General features: G+C 43.8%; 1 protein-coding gene across 1 annotated transcript in view; it reads right to left on the bottom strand.

Annotated features, from left to right (window-relative positions):
* The window catches only part of vipr2 (vasoactive intestinal peptide receptor 2), a 179,102-nt gene extending 158,616 nt beyond the window's left edge, over window positions 1-20,486 (bottom strand). The window contains exons 1-2 of the mRNA XM_068007939.1: window positions 20,235-20,486; window positions 18,613-18,718 (exon numbers count right to left, since the gene is read on the bottom strand). Coding sequence (XP_067864040.1) covers window positions 18,613-18,718; window positions 20,235-20,285 — 157 coding nt within the window. The 5' untranslated portion in view covers window positions 20,286-20,486. The remainder of the gene's footprint in view (window positions 1-18,612; window positions 18,719-20,234) is intronic.
* Window positions 20,487-22,243: the final 1,757 nt, after the last annotated feature.

Raw genomic sequence — 22,243 nt, 5'->3', positions numbered from 1 at the left:
TCACCAGCCTGCCTATATCCTCTGGAAGTCTATCACTATCCTTCTCACTGTTTACTACACTTCCAAGTTTTGTATCATCTGCAAATTTGGAAATTGTGTCCTGTACACCCAAGTCATTAATATTTATCAAAAAAAGCAGTGGTCCTAGTACCGACCCCTGGGGAACACCACTGTTCATCTCCCTCTGGTTTGAAAAACAACGTTCACCATTACTCTCTGTTTCCTGTTACTTAGCCAATTCTGTATCTGTGCTGCTATTGCCCCCTTTATTCCATGGGCTTCAATCTTGATGACAAGCCTATTATGCGGCACTTTTTTAAACATCTTTTGAAAGTCCATATATACATCAACCGCATTGCCCTCATCGACCTTCTCTGTTACTCATCAAAAAACTCTATTATGTTAGTTAAACACAATTTGCCTTTAACAAATCCGTGCTGGCTTTCCCTAATCAATCCACACTTACCCTAGTGACTGTTAATTTTGTCCCGGATTATCGGTTCTAAAAGTTTCCCCACCACCGAGGTTAAACTGACTAGCCCTTGGTTGCTGGGTTTATCCTTACACCCTTTTAGAACAAGGGTGTAAAATTTGCAATTCTCCACTCCTCTGGCACCACCCCCACACCTAAGGATGTTTGGAAGATTATGGCCAGCACCTCTACAATTTCCACCCTTACTTCCCTCAGCAACCTGGGATGCATCCTATCCGGACTGGGTGACTTATCTACTTTACATACAGCACTTCTGTAAATCACTTCTGCTGATGGTTAAGCAACCAAATGAAAAGTGTTGGCAGTTTGAAAGCTGTAGAGGTCATTAGTTACTCACAGTGCACCTGTTTTACCTTTATATTTATTTATATCTTCCGCCCCCGCCTCTAATTTCTTCCCCTTCACCTCTCGCAAAGGTGCTGACTCCTGACTGGGACATGGTTCCACAGGTACCATCCATCCTCAGGTACGTTGCCCACTTGATGTGAGAGACTGAACCATATGGCTCGGGGGAACCCAATCCTGTCCTTACCTGATGGCCACTCACCTGCACTTTCCAGTGATGATTTTTCCCCTCCTTACCCCAGGAGGGTTCGTTCCAATGGTGTCCCACCTGCCATACCGACTGAGGCCTGCTAACTCAACATAGACTGCGGTTGAACCCGTAACCTTCCTGGGCTGTGTAGCTCAGCTCCATTCACCAGCAGAGCTCTCTATCATTTTGGATAATGATATGGGTTCCCCCTTCTCCCACACCCTCCCCCCCATAATTGTCTTCTTTTACTGGGGTATGGGATCTATTTCCCCTCCTGGAATTTTTTGTGTCTGAGGTTATTCAACTATGGGAGGGATCACATTGAAACCTGTTCCAATCCTTATCCAACATCCAGAAATTTTGCAGCAGGGGTTACCAGATACTGATGAAGATGGTTTCCACTCCGACCTCAGACCAGGGATTGAATTCAGCACCTCCCCATTTTTTTTTGGACTTATCTACACACTGGATAAACTCACTCAGCAGTTGGGCCTTGCTGCAGTTTTTAATAATTAGCCACCAGAGTTCACATGGGTGTTACAAAGAGAATTTGGTTTTCTTTTAGCCCCACTTCCCAAATTTGAAATGCACACTAATGTAAAATGTAGAGAGGTTATGATCTGCCTACTGGAAGCAGACTCACTTACTTTCAAATGAGAATTGGATATATACTTGAAAAGGAAAAAAATGCAGGGTTTTGGGGAAAGAGAAGGGGAGTGGGACCAATTGGAGAGGTCTTTCAAAGACCGGTATAGGCACGATGGGCCAAATGGTCTCCTTCTGTGCTGTACGATTCTATGATTCTAAGAAGATAAAATTTGTGCAGTTACATTTAAAAGAGTTCCTAAAATGCAGCATAATCCAAGCATGACTTTTATCCTCTTTAAACTACATCTGATGTAAAGAAACAGGACTGTAATTGAATATAACAAAAGAGGACAGAAAAAAACCCTGTCAGCTTCAGTAACTCACTTCAAAATTGGCTTAAATTCATATTTCTATACTGGGGGATAAGGTATAACTGCATCACCCGACAGCTACTCAGTTTCTTTCTCTTGGTTCAGCTCCATCTTGCACAAACCTCTTTACATAAACAAGAGCCTCCACTCCCATCCACCCAAAGCCCCGCCTCCACACAGGATCTCCTCCTGTGACAGTTTGACAGAAGAGACACTGAATGCTGTTGAGCTCCTTCCAAAGACGAACACTCAGAGAGGCTGGATACAGCGTCAACATCACAGGATGGAATTGAATCAAGATGGCCCCTGAGCCTATTTGATCTCAACCTTTCAGAATACCAACCCCAACTCCTGAAAGCATCTAGCTGTTTCTTGATTCAGACCAGTGTCCTAGAATCATAAACTGCAACTGTGAACAGTGAAAGGAAAGACGTTGAAAGAATAAATCCCCACAACAACCCTTAGCATGTCTTTCAAAAGTGTTTGTTATAAATTGTTAGTTATCATGAATATATTATTAATTTAGAGTATAATAATCATTTTCGAAAGGAGGGTTGTTAACACAGTGATTATTAATTACAAACTTTCAAAGCTCAAAGTGTTTCAGTAACCCAACTGAAACTTGCGTGCTTATTTTTCCTCTCAAGAGTAAATTATTGCTTCTTCATTTTACTCGTTGTATTCACAAAGTTCACAGTCTTTTCTACTGTACTAACTCCACCGTCTGACTTGAACTGGATTACTGCTGACCTTTAATATTCAGGAATGTTACCTTACACAAACACCAACTGGAAGTATTCAGTTTGGGAGTGTTTTGATCACAGGCCTGAATACCTGTGAAATCTATGTAACATTTACACATCTCAGATCATCTCACATTACAGATGTGTTTAAAACAGCACTATTTCAAATGTACTGGATTTTCAAAACATTATCTTACAGTCTCCATCAGATAAGGTCAGTATATCCTGCCCTGGACATAAAATGTGATGACACAAAACAACCACAACTCATAAACCAGGCCAAAATTACCAGATGGTGAAACAGCCTCCTGAAAGGTCATCTAACTTTTTCATGAGATTTTGAATGACTGTTATTCAAGTGTTTCCATCATTAGTAAATATTCAACACACTCCATAACAATGCAATATATTTTCATATTTGTTAAAAGTTAATGGGTTGGATTTTGCTAGAGTGGAGCATCTCGCAGAGTGCTTCGTGCATATTTAGTTTTCTAAATTTCTTGCCCACAAGGTTGCTGGAATTGCGAGCAGATAACGGCACAGCGAGACTAATATAGTATCTGGGACCTTGGTGAACAATGGGACAAACAGTGTATCTCCTTAACTAATGAGATTGAAGGATTGATTCAGAGGAAGGACTGAAAAGGAAGGTGAATTAGAGTGGGTGAATTCAATGTCAAATCAGGTACAGAAAGAGAAATAAGGAGAGGGCAAGAAAAATTGGATTAAGAAAGAGAGAAGAAAGAGACAGAAAGGAAAAGTAAGAAAAAACATTTTAAAAGTTTAACATCTTTAAAATCTCCTAAAACAATTCACAATCTGAAGGAATGAGACTCCACGCTTATAACTGTTCACTTTCTGGGCCAGAGAGGTTGATTGGCAGTCATTAACAATCACATCATTAAAAGGGTATTTACGCTGTTAATTACTAGACTTAACTTTCTGTGGTGAGTTTAGTGGACAATTAATGTGCAAATGCAGCAACATCATGAAAATCACAGGGAGGTGAAGCACGAGATGCCGTTTTTGTGATGCAAATCAGCCAGCAACTTGTGGCGATTTGCAATTCACAGGGTACCTCTTCTTCGATACAAGTTGTTGGCCGATTTGCGCAGTAATAACCGCGAGCATCGTTCAGACGCCGTTATTCTTTCAGCAAAATCTGGCCCGATTAAATGTTATCTTTAGGAATGGCACAACATTGGAATTCTGACGTTAATTCAGTGAAACCACAAAGAAAACGTTTGGTAAAGATTTACTGATTCTGTACTTGGTTGGTTACTTTCATGGTTTCATCTTTCCTAGAAGCCACGAGTCTGATCCAAGACATCCCTTTACAAAAATATATATATTTTAAAACACATTCTCTCCGGGTGTCCAGGTTTCAATCCTGGTCTGGGCCTCCAGATTGGACCTACTTCCGTCCCGGTCAACCTGTATGCGTGGTCTGATCAGGCATACCTCCACTGACCCCTTACCTCAGGTGTCAGGGAGTGCTGGGAAAGCGGGAACTCCCAATGTGGGGAAGGCTTCCCTCCCTCACATCTATATCCCCAACCGGCCATCATGAATCTCCGACGTAAGGCTGAGGCCTACAATATCCGGGTCCTGTCCTAGCTACTGACCCGTCAGGAGAACTCCCACTGAAATTACAGCAGGACCATGCCGGAAGGGCCGCGGATTTTCAGGGCGATAGAATGCAACATGCAGCTGGTGGACCAAATTTATACTGTTGGCCATGCTTTGCACTGAGCCTGGCGAGAAAGCAACTCAGCACTTATGCATGGACCGATTCACAGAATTCCAATCAACGGGCAGGGAAACTGCACAGCCATGTTCAAATTTCTTCTAACGCTAAAAATATTGAAGACTACGTTTGTAAAGTTCCTCGGAGATCTCAGGACTGCCTGAGCATTTTTAAAATGTGGCCTTGAAACCAGATGGTGTTACACTGCACCCAGTCTGACTTTAGTGTTGCCCTGATTCCCAGGTTACACTGCCATGTCAATAAGCACCTGGAACTGCTTCACATTGATACAAAAATCAGAGTCATAAATAAATAAAGCTTAGGCCTTCAATTTCAGTGGATACATCTTGGTCACCCAGACTATCAGCTAACAAGTGCGGAGGGTTAAATTTGCCTGCAAACAAGGTACATGCTTCTACCATCACCTTTCTGCTTTATAGGAAAACAAAATGGCAGGCGCATTCTCCTAAATCACACAGGGGACTAATTGTGAAAGAATAAGATCTTCATGTCACTATTAGCGTTTTGAAATAAAATTAATAGTCACATTAACTGCATGACACATTAAGCAAGTCTAATGAGGAGATCCTGAGGCTCTATGCACAGAAAAATGGATAAACCCACAGAGCGTCAGTTTTGTCAGTTGACTGGCCTTTTCCTATCACATAGCTCTGTTACTAATGGATGCAAATAGCAAAACTTGCCTCAAGCATTATTGGTTTTTCAGCAGCATCTGTTTCAACAAAATAAAGAGTAAGTAGACTTCAATTTTATTTATTCAGGGTAGTATTGGTATGGTCGCATCCTTGGACACCAGTCATTTCTACAATGTAATGCTTAGATTTATAGATTCATGAGTAGTGTCATTTATTTATTTGTGTTTGGAGATGGAGGAGGTATATGGGTGTGTGTTTGTGGTATGTGTATTTATGGTGTGTGTGTGTTTGTGGGGTGTGTGTTTGTGGTGTGAGATTATGGGTAAGTTTGTGCAGTATGCGTATTTGTGGTCTGCGCTTGTGTGTATTTAAGGTGTGCGTGAATATGTTGTATATTGGTGTATTTGTGTGGTGTGTTTGCATGTGTGTGCTGGTGAGTGTTTATGGTGTGTGCATGTGTGTTTATAGTGTGTGCATGTGTGTTTATGGTGTGTGCATGTGTGTTTATGGTGTGTGCATGTGTGTTTATGGTGTGTGCATGTGTGTTTATGGTGTATGTTTATGGTGTGTGTTGGTGTGTGCATGCTTGTGGCGGTGTTTTTTCGTGTATTTATGGTATGTGTTGGTGCATTTATGGTGCGTGCGGGTGAGTGTGTGGGTGTGTTCATGTGTGTGTGATGCATTGGTGTGTCCGTGTATGTGTGTTGGTGTGTGCGTGTGTGCGGGTGTGTTGGTGTGTGCGCGGGTGTGTTGGTGTGTTTTGGTGTGCTTATGGTATGTGTTGGTGTGTGCGTGCGTGTGTGTTTGTTGGTGTGTGGTTTGTGGTGTGTGTTTGTGGAATGTTTGTTTATGGTCTGTGTGTGTGGGAGGTTGTATATGTGTGGTGTGTTTGAGTGTATTTGTGGTGTGTGTGGGTGTATTGTGTGTATGAGTGTTTGTGGTGTGTGTGTGTGGGAGGGTGTATATGTGTGGTGTGTGTGAGTGTATTTGTGGTGTGTGGGTGTATTGTGCGTGTGTTTGTGGTGTGAGTGTGTGGGAGGGTGTATACGTGTGGTGTGTGTGAGTGTATTTATGGTGTGCGTGGGTGTATTGTGTGTGAGTGTTTGTGGTATGTGTGTGTGGTGTGTGTGAGTGTATTGTGCGTGTGAGTGTTTGTGGTGTGTGTGTGGGAGGGTGTATATGTGTGGTGTGTGTGTGTGTATATGTGTGTGAGTGTTTGTGGTGTGAGTGTGGGAGGGTGTATATGTGTGGTGTGTGTGTGTGTATATGTGTGTGAGTGTTTGTGGTGTGAGTGTGGGAGGGTGTATATGGGTGGTGTGTGTGTGTGTATTTGTGGTGTGTGTGTGTGGGAGGGTGTATACGTGTGGTGTGAGTGAGTGTATATGTGTGTGAGTGTTTGTGGTGTGTGTGTGGGAGGGTGTATACGTGTGGTGTGAGTGAGTGTATATGTGTGTGAGTGTTTGTGGTGTGTGTGTGGGAGGGTGTATATGTGTGGTGTGTGTGTGTGTATATGTGTGTGAGTGTTTGTGGTGTGTGTGTGGGAGGATGTATATGTGTGGTGTGAGTGAGTGTATATGTGTGTGAGTGTTTGTGGTGTGAGTGTGGGAGGGTGTATATGTGTGGTGTGTGTGTGTGTATATGTGTGTGAGTGTTTGTGGTGTGAGTGTGGGAGGGTGTATATGTGTGGTGTGTGTGTGTGTATATGTGTGTGAGTGTTTGTGGTGTGAGTGTGTGGGAGGGTGTATATGTGTGGTGTGTGTGTGTGTATATGTGTGTGAGTGTTTGTGGTGTGAGTGTGGGAGGGTGTATATGTGTGGTGTGTGTGTGTGTATATGTGTGTGAGTGTTTGTGGTGTGTGTGTGGGAGGGTGTATATGTGTGGTGTGTGTGTGTGTATATGTGTGTGAGTGTTTGTGGTGTGTGTGTGGGAGGGTGTATATGTGTGGTGTGTGTGTGTGTATGTGTGTGTGAGTGTTTGTGGTGTGAGTGTGGGAGGGTGTATATGTGTGGTGTGAGTGAGTGTATATGTGTGTGAGTGTTTGTGGTGTGTGTGTGGGAGGGTGTATATGTGTGGTGTGAGTGAGTGTATATGTGTGTGAGTGTTTGTGGTGTGTGTGTGGGAGGGTGTATATGTGTGGTGTGTGTGGGTGTATTATGTGTGTGAGTGTTTGTGGTGTGAGTGTGGGAGGGTGTATATGTGTGGTGTGAGTGAGTGTATATGTGTGTGAGTGTTTGTGGTGTGTGTGTGGGAGGGTGTATATGTGTGGTGTGAGTGAGTGTATATGTGTGTGAATGTTTGTGGTGTGTGTGTGTGCTGAAAGCTGAAAAGAAAATTCAGCGCTCAGACATTTACTCTGGTTTAATGGTGTCAGATGATAAGAGCTCTCTATATCTGCCAACAGCTCAAAGCATAATCTGCTTGGACAGTTTTCAGTGGAACACTGGGGTACACCAGTTCAACGAGGCAAGCGGGGACACATTCAAGGTCATGAATGGCAGGTTTAAGAGAGACATCATGAAGTATTTCTTTACACAGGAGGTGCCAACCAGAAAACTCACAAAAGCAGATAGCTTCGGAAAATCTGACAACTCACAGAAAACAACGTAGAACTCAAAACCAGTCCTGAGAATAGGCCTATAACCAAGGTCACTGCTTTAGGGTAACTAAATACTTTGAATTTTGTTTTTATTACATGGGATCTCTCAGAATGTTGCAGATCATATTCTGTATTCAGTTCATTTTTCTGTGAGAACGAAACCCAATGACCTTTCCACTAAAATGTAAAAGCAAACAGTTTTAGTGACAGCGATGGGACATAAGCTTGTGTAACTTACGTTGCAGGTGTACCTCGTACCCCATCACTGTACTATAGGGGAAACCAAAGTATTCAAAAGTGCATCTTTGCAGTGGCAGATTAAGAAAGTTCTGAAGAGGGAACTGAGCACTAAAAGGCACAACAATTATTTCCTAGGGCCACGACTGTGGGAAATTTGGATTATTTTTTAACCTGTTTTCCAGAAGTTTGGAATCTACTCGAATATTTTGAAACCAAAAATGATGGTGAGCAGCGCGCTCTAGATTTCCAGGTGAGCCTGTTAAGAACACGATGGGCCTGGAATTATATGGGGGCTGTATTGGTCTCCCACTGTAACTCCTGTGGGAGACCAGCACAACTCCAGGGAAATGACATAAATGGCCATTTCCACAAGGTTTCCACCGGTCTCCCACTAACGTTACGCCAGAAGACTGGGAGAATCCCATAGAATTTCAGGACCGACATCCTCCGCATTCAGAAATGCTCACGCTCCAAGGCGACCTCTTACAATGCCATTCAACACTTCATTGGGGAAGGCATCAAACAGGATGAGTGATGGTTGACAATCTTCCCTGAATCTTCTTTCGAGAGAGAAAGGTTCCGTGAATATCCAGCATATTCTTACATAGATTCTGGAGTCCACGTCTCAAATAGATCAAAGGTTTGACCAAACACTCCCGTGGTTTCCAACTTCAATGGAGAAGAAAATCGGACAGGATGGAGAACGGGTGGCCGATCTGACACACCCGTTTTCTGCCACCACTGAAGTTTGAAGGTTACCCCCATTGAGTGCAAACAATGGGGAAAAACTCAACACTGACATCCTTCATATCGATGAATACAAAACTTCATCCGCCTCTAAAATATATTTAAAAAATTGAATTTTGCAAGAGCTAAAAAAAAATTGAATTCAAAATCTGTGTCATTTCTGTAGACTGGCTGTAAGTCACCATGCCCACATCATTGATTGATAAGTCTGAATGTAAACAACAGTGAGTGATTTGTGCTTATTGCAATTGGTCATCTTAGTTTAGTAGAGTATTTAGTCAGGGCTGAATTACTCACATACAAACACATATTAGAACAATGGCATGAGAAATCTGGCCGAGCCAGTAACAACTGATTCACAGTGGGATCCTGCTCTGCAGGAAAGTAAATCCAATAAATTCTGATATAGCGGAACTCACACAGTGGAAAAAATTCTACTAAAAATGTAACGTCTATTTCCAAACCAAATGCAAACTGTTAATGTGAACCTTATATTCCTTTTGGAAATCTGAACAATGTGGAGAGAATTTCTGCAGGGTTCTCCTGATCCACTGCCGTGTCTTTGGCAGAAACCCTAGAAAAACAGTGTCAATGGTCATTTTTAACAGTTCACACAGTTTCTCTGGGGTTTCTGCCAATCTTACGTTAAAGTTACAGCAATAACTTGAGAGAACCTGCCCCCACCTCCCAGATAGTCCAGGTGCCTTTTTCTAGATGAATTGTTAAACACTTTTATGTGCGAGTATTTTAAAAAAAATATATATTCTCATAAGCCTAGTGAAATTTCGAACTGATTTTTAAATGCATTTATTGCAGCAGATACATTAATTCAAACAACTATCAGGGATATACAGATTTAATTTGCAACTTGTCACATTTACATTAAAATTGATTGACATAAATCACCAGTCAAACTCAATGGAAATATGAACTTATCAGGGCAGCTAGGCTTCATGTTTTACTCATGGCCAGCAGTAAAGTATTAGCCCCAGTGTCATTCTCAGTAGCTGGCATTGGTCCCAAATGTCACCCACAGTCCCAGCCGTCCAGTAAAAAGCTCACCCACAGAGAAAGAGATGGACAGAAAAAAAAGGCAGTATGAAAGGACTTCTATACAACCTTATCATGTCCTCAAAAACATCTCAAAGCACTTTACAGCCAGTAAGCTACTATTGAAGTGCAGTCACTGTTGTTATACTGGCAAACATAATTGTACATAGATTGTATGAGTGCTACATACTGTTGTTGTGCAGGGCTGCTCGAATCTACCAAATTATTATAACTATTACACTGCATGCTATGAAATATATACCAATGTGTTGTAAGAAAAAACATTGTAATAAAATGTAAAAATAAACGCATGTTTAACTGTGTAGCATAATTATTTTGTTACTGAAATCTCACAGCTCTACAGTTTAGCAGAGGGAATGATTCTATAATAATACTATCCAATACATTCTCAGTTACTCTTAGAGATCCCACCTCCATCATCTCGGCATCAGAGACGCAGCTACAGTTGCTTTTACATTAGTAGACTGCAGCCAATGGCAAATGCATTGTTCTCCCACTGCTTGGTATCAATGGTACCCCTAACAATGCCACTGTGCTGAGTGCATGCATGAAAAATAGGAATCCTGTGGATTTACAGGGAACGGCACTGGGAGATTAGTACAGCTCCACTCTCCCCAAACCAGTGAAGTAAAAGTATCTACACGACTGTCACAATTCCAGATACCAGTTGTTAAAACACTTTCAATATTTTGCAATTAACTTCTTTCTAGTTGTTTCCACTGATAACTACCTTTAAAAGGTTTGTAGTAAAAACAGAAAAATGCTGGAAACACGCAGCATTTTCACTAGAATGCTAAACATTCACTCCCTTCACCACCGGCGCACTGTGGCTGCAGTGTGCACCATCCACAGGATGCACTGCAGCAACTCGCCAAGGCTTCTTCGACAGCACCTCCCAAACCCGCGACCTCTACCACCTAGAAGGACAAGAGCAGCAGGCACATGGGAACAACACCACCTGCACGTTCCCCTCCAAGTCACACACCATCCCGACTTGGAAATATATCACTGTTCCTTCATCGTCGCTGGGTCAAAATCCTGGAGCTCCCTTCCTAACAGCATTGTGGGAGAACCTTCACCACATGGACTGCAGCGGTTCAAGAAGGCGGCTCACCACCACCTTCTCGAGGGCAATTAGGGATGGGCAATAAATGCTGGCCTCGCCAGCGACGCCCACATCCCGTGAACGAATTAAAAAAAAAACAATTCCTGGGATGAGAGGGTTGTCCTATGAGGAGAGATTGAGTAGAATGGGCCTATACTCTTTGGAGTTCAGAAGAATGAGAGGTGATCTCATTGAAATATATAAGGTTTTAAGAGGGCTTGACAGGGTAGATGCTGAGAGAATGTTTTCCCTGGCTGGAGAGTCTAGAACTAGGGGACATAGTCTCAGGATAAGGAGTTGGACATTTAGGACTGAGATGAGGAGGAATTTCTTCACTCAGAGGGTGGTGAATCTTTGGAATTCTCTACCCCAGAGGGCTGTGGATGCTCAGTTGTTGAGTATATTCAAGACTCAGATCGATAGATTTTTGGATCTAAGGGAATCAAGCGGGAAAGTGGAGTTGAGGTCGAAGATCAGCCATGACCTTGTTGAACGGCAGAGCAGGCTCGAGGGGCCGAATGGCCTAATGCTGCTCCTATTTCTTATGTTCTCATGTAGCAGGTCAGGCAGCATGTGTGGAGAGAGAAACAGAGTTAATGTTTCAGGTCGATGACCTTTCATCAGAACCATTGACTGTTTCTCTCTCCACAGATGTTGCCGACCCGCTGAGAACTTCCAGCATTTTCTGTTTTATTTCAGATTTCCAGCAACCGCGGAATTTTGCTTTTTTTAAAAAACGGTTTGTGCCTTGTTAATGATTGGTATCTAAAGACGTACCACACTGCCTCACAGCTATTATAGCCATCAATGAGCTCAGTGTTAACTTTGGCTCATATTAACGGCAATTAAAGCAAAAGGTTAGCATGCCTCAGAGTAGTGTTGTACTCGCAGATAATTACGTCAAATAAACGTAATATTTTCCAAAATGATTCCCATGATCACTGTACTCTCACACACGATTTCATTGGGTATTGTGATAGCTGCATTTATATTGTCATTTGTGGATATTGAACAGGCTAATATCAAAGCAGCATGGGCCTGGAGTCTGGAGCTAGTTTAGTTGTTTCAGTTGCTTGGTTGCTGGGAGTCGGTTTTAGTATCACGCAGTGACTTGGTGTGCTGAGGAGTACAATGTGTCGCGCTGGGAATTATGTGCTGTGGATTGGAATGTTTTTTCAGGGAAACATACAATGAAATGAAGGAAGAAAATGAAAACAGCAACTTTTACATTTATTTACAGATCAGGTTGAGTCACTGTGTGTTGCGTTCACACAGTATTTTCAGGATGATATATCGATGCGGACAATTTATTAGCAAAGATAGCACGTGCCCTCAGACCTTCCAACCCGAGGGAGATTGTCTGAGGGTGGAAACTCAGCCAAGTTTTTTTTTATTCGTTCACGGGATGTGGGCGTCGCTGGCGAGGCCAGCATTTATTGCCCATCCCTAATTGCCCTCGAGAAGGTGGTGGTGAGCCACCTTCTTGAACCGCTGCAGTCCATGTGGTGACGGTTCTCCCACAGTGCTGTTAGGAAGGGAGTTCCAGGATTTTGACCCAGCGACAATGAAGGAACGGCGATATATTTCCAAGTCGGGATGGTGTGTGACTTGGAGGGGAACGTGCAGGTGGTGTTGTTCCCATGTGCCTGCTGCTCTTGTCCTTCTAGATGGTAGAGGTCGCAGGTTTGGGAGGTGCTGTCGAAGAAGCCTTGGCGAGTTGCTGCAGTGCATCCTGTGGATGGTACACACTGCAGCCACAGTGCGCCGGTGGTGAAGGGAGTGAATGTTTAGGGTGGTGGATGGTCAAAGGTGTGATGTGTTGCCACATTTCGGATTCAGAAGCTTCTTTTCGGCCCCTAAAAGCATTAGATTGGCACATGTGCATCATTTATTCCATTTAATGCAAAATATGCAACAAACTAAATAATAAGTTGTATATATGTATATATATATGTGTGTGTGTCTTCCCAGCTGCCAGTTTCAAGATGTACAGGGAGAGAAGCATGTATTGGAGTAGGGGATTAGAAAATCTTCCACTGTTCAGAAGCTCACTGAGGTGGAGGAATTGATAGCAGTCAAAGCAACAAAATCTCACTGTGCTAAAGGGACAATGTTTCTTACATGCCCAGGGAAGTAAGTTGTTCCTTCTCAGAGGGTGTAGGGAGTGGACTTGGGCTGTACCTCCGCCCTTCTGATGAGGTCAGATTTGCAGGGATGTTTATGAAGCATTTTCAAGTGTTAGCTTGTAGTTCATTCAGACAAAGACCCTACAGAATGTATCTGGCACTCAGCAGGTTATTGAAAATGAGCCATTTCCAAAAGCTGACCTGCTGGAGAAGAGGGGAAGTGTTGACGAATGTTTAGGGGTAAAGGAGGATAGAAGACAAGGCAGGAGAATTGATTAAAATACAGACTTTCTGAGAATGTGAAAGTAATGGGTGAACCCAAGCAGTTAATAACTTCAAACAATTTAAGGGCTGGTCCTTGGGAGTTTATTTTGAGGAAGGGAGGGATGTTCAACTTCATTTATTGATGGAATAATTTGTTAAGGAATAGAACACACATTTGTCCTTTTTTAAATTAACGGAGAATAGCAGTATTAACATCGGACTTAAAGTCGTCTTATTTAATGACTGATTCATTTAATTTTTTTCCATTAGGATTTACAGAATCTAAGAATAGAAGAGTCACAGTACATCCCTATAGTTGGATTGGGTTTAAAGGCTCTGCGTTGTCCATCACACACTGTAGGCATGTAGCTGTTACCAGAGGAGACAGCGTGCAAATGACATCACTGCATCAAGAACATAGTGGAAGCCAATGAGATGACACCAATTTTATTTACTATTTTCTTATTTGCACATCAGAAAATAAACATGTGGATTAAAACAAAAACTGTAACAACATTTTTGGAACTTAACGCCTCTGTGACTCTTCTATTCTTAATCTTCATGGGGGAAAAAAAATCCTTTAAATGAATGAGTTAGGAACATAGGAACAGGAGTAGGCCATTCAGCCCCTCATGACTGCTCCACTATTTGATTAGATCATGGCTGATCTGTGATCTAACTCCATATACCTGCCTTTGGCCCATATCCCTTAATACCTTTGATTGCCACAAAGCTATCTATCTCAGATTTAAATTTAGCAATTGAGCTAGTATCAATTGCCGTTTGCAGAAGAGAGTTCCAAACTTCTACCACCCTTTGTGTGTAGAAATGTTTTCTAATCTCACTCCTGAAAGGTCTGGCTCTAATTTTTAGACTGTGCCCCCTACTCCTAGAATCCCCAACCAGTGGAAATAGTTTCTCTCTATCCATCCTATCTGTTCCCCTTAATATCTTATAAACTTTGATCAGATCATCCCTTAACCTTCTAAACTCTAAAGAATACAACCCCAATTTGTGTAATCTCTCCTCGTAACTTAACCCTTGAAGTCCGGGTATCATTCTAGTAAACCTACGCTGCACTCCCTCCAAGGCCAATTTGTCCTTCCGAAGGTGCGGTGCCCAGAACTTAACTTGAAATTTGAAAAGCAGTTTGTTTGTACAACAGAGTTGGGAAAGTCTGGATGGTAGGAGGTAGGTTTATCCCCATGATCTCTGCACCATGAATACTGAATCGTGGCTAAGGTTTTGAAATGAGGCACTAATGCACTAATTCAGTGCATTTCCTGACAGGGAAAGAGGCACAATTCAAAGGACGAAATAACTCTTACATTGCATTTTGCTGTCAGCTCAATAACATCATTGATTGTGTCAATACTTTTTGCCAAGTCCAAAACTGGATGGGAGTGGAGCAGGGGCAAGTCAGGGAGCTGGAGCCAAGATTTGAGTTATGATTTTTGTTTGACTGATAATGAATATTCATGAAACAAATTAATAACTTCAAAAATTAGTGCCTTCACAAAAGTGAAATGAATAATAAAAATGTTTTTTATTCAAAACAAAACATGCACACATTTTTGGTGTACAGTTTACATCTTAAAAATTCCCATTCAAAAGCTGGGCAGTCTGGCCCAGAACTGTACAGGTAATAACCTAACCATTAGTCAAAATGGCTCACCTGCGTGCCTACCCGATTAGGCAATGATGTGTGGATGAGTGAAAGAGGGGAAAAAATAAACGACATTCAAAACAAAGAGCAGCCAGATTTCTTTTTCAACATTGCGTACTAAATTCTGTTGTGTGTTTTTTTAATGCGGACATTAACCTGTTGAAAAGTGCAGATAGGAATTTAGTACATGTGTGTTAAGCATTCGGATGGAAACAGTGCTGGTCAGAAAATATACCCCAATATCTCATCTTCTTCCTGGGCACTCTGCAGCCTGATGGTCTGATCATTCAATTTAACAATTTCACTCCTTAGCTATCTCGCTCCATTTTCCTACCAGTTTCTCCCGTTCACATTCCACCTTGCTCCCTTCCATTTTGGAACTTTTTCCTTTCTAATGCCTTTTCACATGAATGCTTTAGACGGGGATCCTTCTTCGGAACTAGGAAGAGGAAATAGGTAAGCTTCTTTATAGGGCCGACCAAAATAAAATGGACCTTGATTTGAACTCTTAGCTTGAATGGGTTAACCTTTGCACTTTTCACCTCTTCCCAGTTGATTTTTAAAAAATCTAATCTCAAAACGATTAAACCCACTGACTCCTATTTGTGCTGTTTTTAGGTTACCTCCCCTCCCTTCCCCCCACTTTGTTTGGTCCTATACGGAAGCTCACCCTCTTTCCCTTTCTAGTTCCGATGAAGGATCTCTACACGAAACATTAATCTATGTTTTATTCTCTAATTCTGGAAGCGCTTTTGTTTTTATTCGTTTTTAATTTCACTGATTCATTTTCTAGGCTTGAGATCCAGCTCCCACCTCTACTGGGTCAAACACTGGAATCTCCCGGTGTTTTCGCCGTGTCCCCTATACCTACTCTCATTTGGGCCTGCCCTAAAAAGACTGCCAATTGCCCACCAAATAATTGCTAAGTTACGGATTGATATGTGCTGTTGGCTCGTGCTCATTTGCAAATGGATTGAGACAGCACAAAACGGCTTTACTTAAGGCTGTCAGAAAGGGAAGACTTATCACACCAGCCTAGACCCTGCCGTTAAAAATGTAACCTCTGCCCTCCTGTATAAATCAGTACCTCCTGACTTGGAGAGGTTGGCGGGGGGGAAGGCTATTGAAACACACTCAGTAATTAAAATCCAGTACTACTGCTATATGCTTTATTCAAGTGAGTCTGTTGTAGAATGCCCAGATGGTAATCATATAATAATATCTCCACCCCACCCCTGACACTAGATATAGACACTCTGGGCATGATTTTAGCCTGGAAAAACGGGTGGGTTGGGAGCAGGGGGCGTGGGGGCAGTAACAATTGCAAAAATCTAAAACCCGACCCCAACCCGCCCATTTCCAGTTTCCAGAGGTGGGATGGGAGGTGGGTGACTAGCCCGCTCTCAGGAGACGGGTCAGGCATTAAAAGCTTTTATGGAGGCTGCGGGCTTCCATTTTCAAAGCTTTTTTGATTTTCGCCCCTGGGGCCCGGGATTCTCAACAAGACTACCTGCAGCGACACCCCCCCCCCACCCACGATCTCTGACACTCCCCCCATCCCCGACCCCCACCGATCTCCGATGCCCCCCACGAACTCCTACCACCCCCCATGAACTCTGACTCTGTGATGACCCCCAACCCCCCGATGAGTGACCACCCTGATGACTGACCCCCGCAATGACTGATCCCCCAAAGAATGACCCCCCAATGACTGACAACCCCCCAATGACTGACCTCCTCCCCGTGACCCCTGACTCCCCCGATGACTGACACCCCTCCAATAACTGACCGCCCCCTCCCGGTGACCACCGCCCCCCCAATGACTGACCCCCCCCACACCACTGATGTCCCGATGACTGACCCCCCCCCCCGGATGACTGATCCCCCTCCCTTGGTGAATGCTGACCCACCCCCCAATGGCCAGCCCCCCAATCTGACACTTACCCAATCACGTCCTCGTCCTGGCTCTTCTCCCATCCGACTGAGAGCCAGCCTGTCAATCAGGCTGGCCTGTTGGGCAGGAAGCCGGCAAAAAAGAAAAAAAATGTCCTTTCATCAAAATCGTAAGGACGTCCGGGAAACCTGTACTTCCGGGTTTCCCGTCGGGAATTCCCCTCCCCTCCCCCGGGCTAAAATCATGCCCTCTGTGTTTGTGGAGACCTCAGCTGAGAAATTTGACTGCGCCCGAATTTGGACACGATCCAGGTCCAGCGGCTGCTGCAGGCGACTAAAGACGGCGGCGGCAAGACCACGGGAAAATGGTCCGGCGGCATTATTTGCATATTACAGGCGAGCTGTGGGCTCTAGTTACCGGTTGCGGAGAGTGAGTGGGGGGGGGGTGGGGGGGAAGCAAGATCCTGGCTCCACATTCAAGTAAGTATAAATTTTTGTACTTCATTTTTTGGTGGTGGCCTCCTGTGATCCTCCCAGGAAAATTGAGCGCAGCATGCATGACACATGCTGCAATCAGCCACCACCCAATTTAGCAAATGGGACCTAAACAGGCGTTATACCCCCCGATAGGCAGTGGGCCTAACACCCGTTTTAGACAGGCGCCCTAACCAATACCGCATGCGGTGCAGTTCCGGCACGGACTGAGCGCGCACACGCCATATTGGACCCTCAGTGCCTGTTCCTCACCCAAAAAAATGGGCACGGCCCCATCGAATATCTAGGCCTTCCTGTACGGTATTTCTGACTAGTTTATCTTTTCAATAGAAATACCAGGAAACACAAACTCGTTTATAATGTAACTACAGCACCAAAGGAATCCCTAGTCCTGGTGAGGTGCACACCGTTCAAAACAAATGTACACTTCATCACCTTGCTTTCCTGCCAGGCTTAAACTGGTCATCTAGTTACCCACCGAATGCCCAGGGTCCCCCAACCCAGAACCCCTTCCCCACGTGTAGCAGTTCAAGGCGCGTGTAATCTTCAAGGAAAACTGCATACAAACAAATACCATTTGGCGATCAAGTAGATAACAAAACAAAATATACTGAAGGGGAACGTGTGAGCTGTAAAACTTCCACCATTTCCCTCACCAGAAGCCTGCCGACTGTTCCTCTCACTACCGTTTGCCAGCGATGGTGTTTGACTCTGTAAACTGATTGTCAGAAACATGGTAAAATACACAAATCTGTCAACTAGACTATTTGTTCAGCGGCGGGATCCAGATTATCACCTAGTTTGTTTATTTTAATTAAAACTCAACCAAAAAAAAAACACAGCATATTTCCAACATTACAACACTGACTAACCACACTGCGAAAGTACTTCACTGGCTGGAAAACGCTTGGGAAGTCCTGAGGTGTGAAAGGCACTGGGTAAAAGCAAGTTCTTTCTTTTTATGGGCGAATACTTAAAATTTTTGTTAAAGCTTACACTCTCTCACTTATTCACTGTCATTATTACAGTTTCGGGACAAAGTCCACAACTGTTGAGTTTGAAATGTGCTATTGAAGGATTTGGTTTCACTGAACGCCCCCTGTGAAACGTTTTTACTACGTTAAAGGAGCTATAAAAATGCAAGTTGTGTGTTGTTGGTGACCAATGCCCTGGATTTGATTCGATAGAGACGTGGACTGACTCGGTTAACTCCCCACCCCCCCTCACTCAGTGCCACACGGGGCAGTAAAACATTCACCGGCCCCGCCGTCCTCACCTTTAGAGAGGTCCGTGCTGTTCGGTTTGTTCAGTCGAGTCAAGCAACGAATCTCCTCCCGCTGCATCTCCAGAAACAGTCGGCAATCCGGGTGGATCCCGTTCACCTGCGGACAGTCACAGAGAGCCGCCGCTTTAATACTTCAACTCTGGACTTAACACACTCACAACACACGCGGTTTAACTGTACACACAGCAGCAAGCAGCAGCAGGGACCGCCGGCTCACACATTCATCGGGAAACTACTAGCGACGGCGCAGATAGCTTTTTACGAATGAATGGGAGCGGCCCCCAGGTATCTGATATGTCAATTTATAAATAATTACTATTTTTAATTGGGATAATTTAGCTCACTGGCTCTCTGCTAACTTTATACCCTTGTAAACAATTTTACAACACCAAGTTATAGTCCAGCAATTTTATTTTAAATTCACAAGCTTTCGGAGGCTACCTCCTTCCTCAGGTGAACGATGTGGAAAAATCCATATCGTTTTTCCACATTTTTCCACATCGTTCACCTGAGGAAGGAGGTAGCCTCCGAAAGCTTGTGAATTTAAAATAAAATTGCTGGACTATAACTTGGTGTTGTAAAATTGTTTACAATTGTCAACCCCAGTCCATCACCGGCATCTCCACATCATAGCTTTATACCCGGGGTTGAATGTGCACACACCTTATAGATACTATTTTAACCAAAAAAAGGCGCTAATTTACAATTTCCCTTTGATAAATAACATGTACTCTAAAATATATAACCTGAGATCCATTACACCAGAAACATGGTTAGATCGGTTTTGCCCTAGAAAGTCCCAATATTTTGATGTTTCTCCTCCTCTCTCCCCGATGGGATCGCACCCGCTCATGATTTTGAACAGTCTTCTCGCTGGCAAAGTCTGAGACACGTCTTTTTCTTTCCCACACCAAGTCATTTATAGGAAAACGCGGAGATCTTTCGGTGACGTGACGAAGCGCTTTATAAATGCATTATTTCCCCTTTATAAAATCTAACAGCTGTTGTGAGATTAGAGGGGGGAATCGAGCGGCTCAAAACTGAACAGAGACACGGCGGCAGGTTAAAAGGTGAGTTAAACCCGCACCAATAACAATCTGTGTATCGATCTCCAGCTTTCTAGGCAGCCTGGAAACTTAAGTTAGTGATCTCCGTGATACCCGCAGCCCATTTCGACGCAGGGCTATCAAAAATATATACATATATATTATAATTGCAACAATGGCATCTAAACTGTAATTAAACATCTTCTGAAATCACGCAAAATCCAACAAATTTGTAAAAGGTGAAAGGGACAAAAACAAATTTGAATTGTTAGATGGAAATGTAAACTAACATTTACTATTTGCTATGTTTCCCTTACAATTCCCGTTTGCAAGATTCTCCACAACCAAATTGACAAGATTTGGGCTAAATACAAGAATAATTTGATTAGGTGGAAGATCAAAAGATTTTTTAAACCAAAGCTGGCTGTAAAATTGACTAAATCGCACTCCAGATAAAACTTCGCTCACTTTTGAAAGTCAATACAGTGTATCCAATCTGTCCAAACATTACACACACCGCGATTTATTAATAGTACACGGTACGGAAGAACTCGTCCCGATACTTACAGAAAACAAGGACCAGAAGGTTAAGGAGATTTCAAACAAAATGTTCCTCATGACGACGGCTCAGGCAGGTTTCTAAAATATGTACTTCTTCCTGGCGGGACAACCATCCGATCACACGGCATAGATAGATCTCAAAGTGGAAAGGGGGAAGTTTGCAGACAGCAGTGTCAGTCTCACCTCCAGCCAGGCAGCCTCACGGTTGTAACTTTCACTGAAGGCAAACTCAATCCCTCGTGATTCATTCAGGAGCGGTCGGCTGCTCTCTCTCCACCTCCCCCCCCCCCTCTCTCTATCTTCCTCCCTCCCAATCTTTCTCTCCCTCCCAATCTTTCTCTCCCTCCCTCCCTCTCCTTCCCCTCCCTCTCCCCCTCCCTCTCTCCCCGTCCCTGTCTCTCTCCCCCTTTCTGTCCCTCGCTCACTCTCGCTTTGTCCCCTCTCTCACTTTTTAAACATTTGGCGTGTCAGGCCAGATGGAGCCCCGCACTGCACTAAACTGCCAAGCGACTGAATAAGTTGCCTTCAATCAGCAGATGATCCTCCCCCCCCCGAGGTTTATAGGAACTGGGTGCCCAGTCTCTGGGTACAAGGCGAGTTGCCTTGTTCGGCTGCCTCTTTGCACAGGGGGCTGTCCGCGGAGCCTCAGCACTCGCAGCCTCTGGGGCTGTCAGGGTCTCTGATGGAAACGGGGCGGTTGGGTTTAGGGTGCATGACAGCATCAAATCCACGACTAGCACAAACCGAGGCGGAGATCCGCTGCGGCATGACCACAAGATACTTTGTATCGTCTGGGATCCTACCCCATCCCAGGTCTAACCCGGGTTACAATTTCATCTTCTCAGTAGATCATATGTAATTTACTAAAAGTACTCTACCATCAAAAATGACACCAACCTTCTGTTTTTTTAAAGACAACCTAATATCGATATTACGATATAGTTTATGTATATTCATAATATAAATATAATTTCCACAGAACGACACCGTTACTAAAAACATCGGGGAATTTGAAATAGGAAACAGAAAATGCAAGCAGTCTGCGTCTTAAAGAGAAAGGGCAGGTTAACGTTCATTGTGTCGCTCCTTCACCAGAAGGGCTCACCAATCTTTTCACTTTCAGAACCTAACTTGTGCTCCTCCAGCATTTCCTGCTTTTATTACTAAAACCCAGTGTCGTTTCTGACAGAGGCTCAACTCCCTATGAGGAATTGGAGGGGGTAGCAAGGCAATTCTAGGATTTCAAGTGGGGGAGGGGAAAGGTGTATATAAGCCAAGACAACCATCTTTGTGTGTGGGAGGGGAGGGCGTACACATCTCCCTCACAAGGAACCGGGAGAGATTGTAGTAAAACGAATTGAAATTCCAACTTTACTGCACTACTGTCTGAGACCTGTAGCCAGTTACAACTTTACAACACTACAGTCTGAGACCTGTAGCCAGTTACAACTTTACTACACTACTGCCTGAGACCTGTAGCCAGTTACAATGTTACTACACTGCTGTCTGAGACCTGTAGCCAGTTACAACTTTACTACACTTCTGTCTGAGACCAATATCCAATTACCGCCCCATCAGTCTACTCTCAATCATCAGCAAAGTGATGGAAGGTGTCCTCGACAGTGCTATCAAGCGGCACTTACTCACCAATAACCTGCTCACCGATGCTCAGTTGGGTTCCGCCAGGACCACTCGGCTCCAGACCTCATTACATCCTTGGTCCAAACATGGACAAAAGAGCTGAATTCCAGAGGTGAGGTGAGAGTGACTGCCCTTGACATCAAGGCAGCATTTGACCGAGTGTGGCACCAAGGAGCCCTAGTAAAATTGAAGTCAATGGGAATCAGGGGGAAAACTCTCCAGTGGCTGGAGTCATACCTAGCAAAAAGGAAGATGGTAGTGGTTGTTGGAGGCCAATCATCTCAGCCCCAGGACATTGCTGCAGGAGTTCCTCAGGGCAGTGTCCTAGCTGCTTCATCAATGACCTTCCCTCCATCATGAGGTCAGAAATGGGG

This window comes from Heptranchias perlo, chromosome 2 (assembly GCF_035084215.1).
Source record: "Heptranchias perlo isolate sHepPer1 chromosome 2, sHepPer1.hap1, whole genome shotgun sequence".
NCBI classification, from domain to species: Eukaryota; Metazoa; Chordata; class Chondrichthyes; order Hexanchiformes; family Hexanchidae; genus Heptranchias; species Heptranchias perlo.
This window is presented reverse-complemented; position numbering and strand designations above follow the sequence as displayed.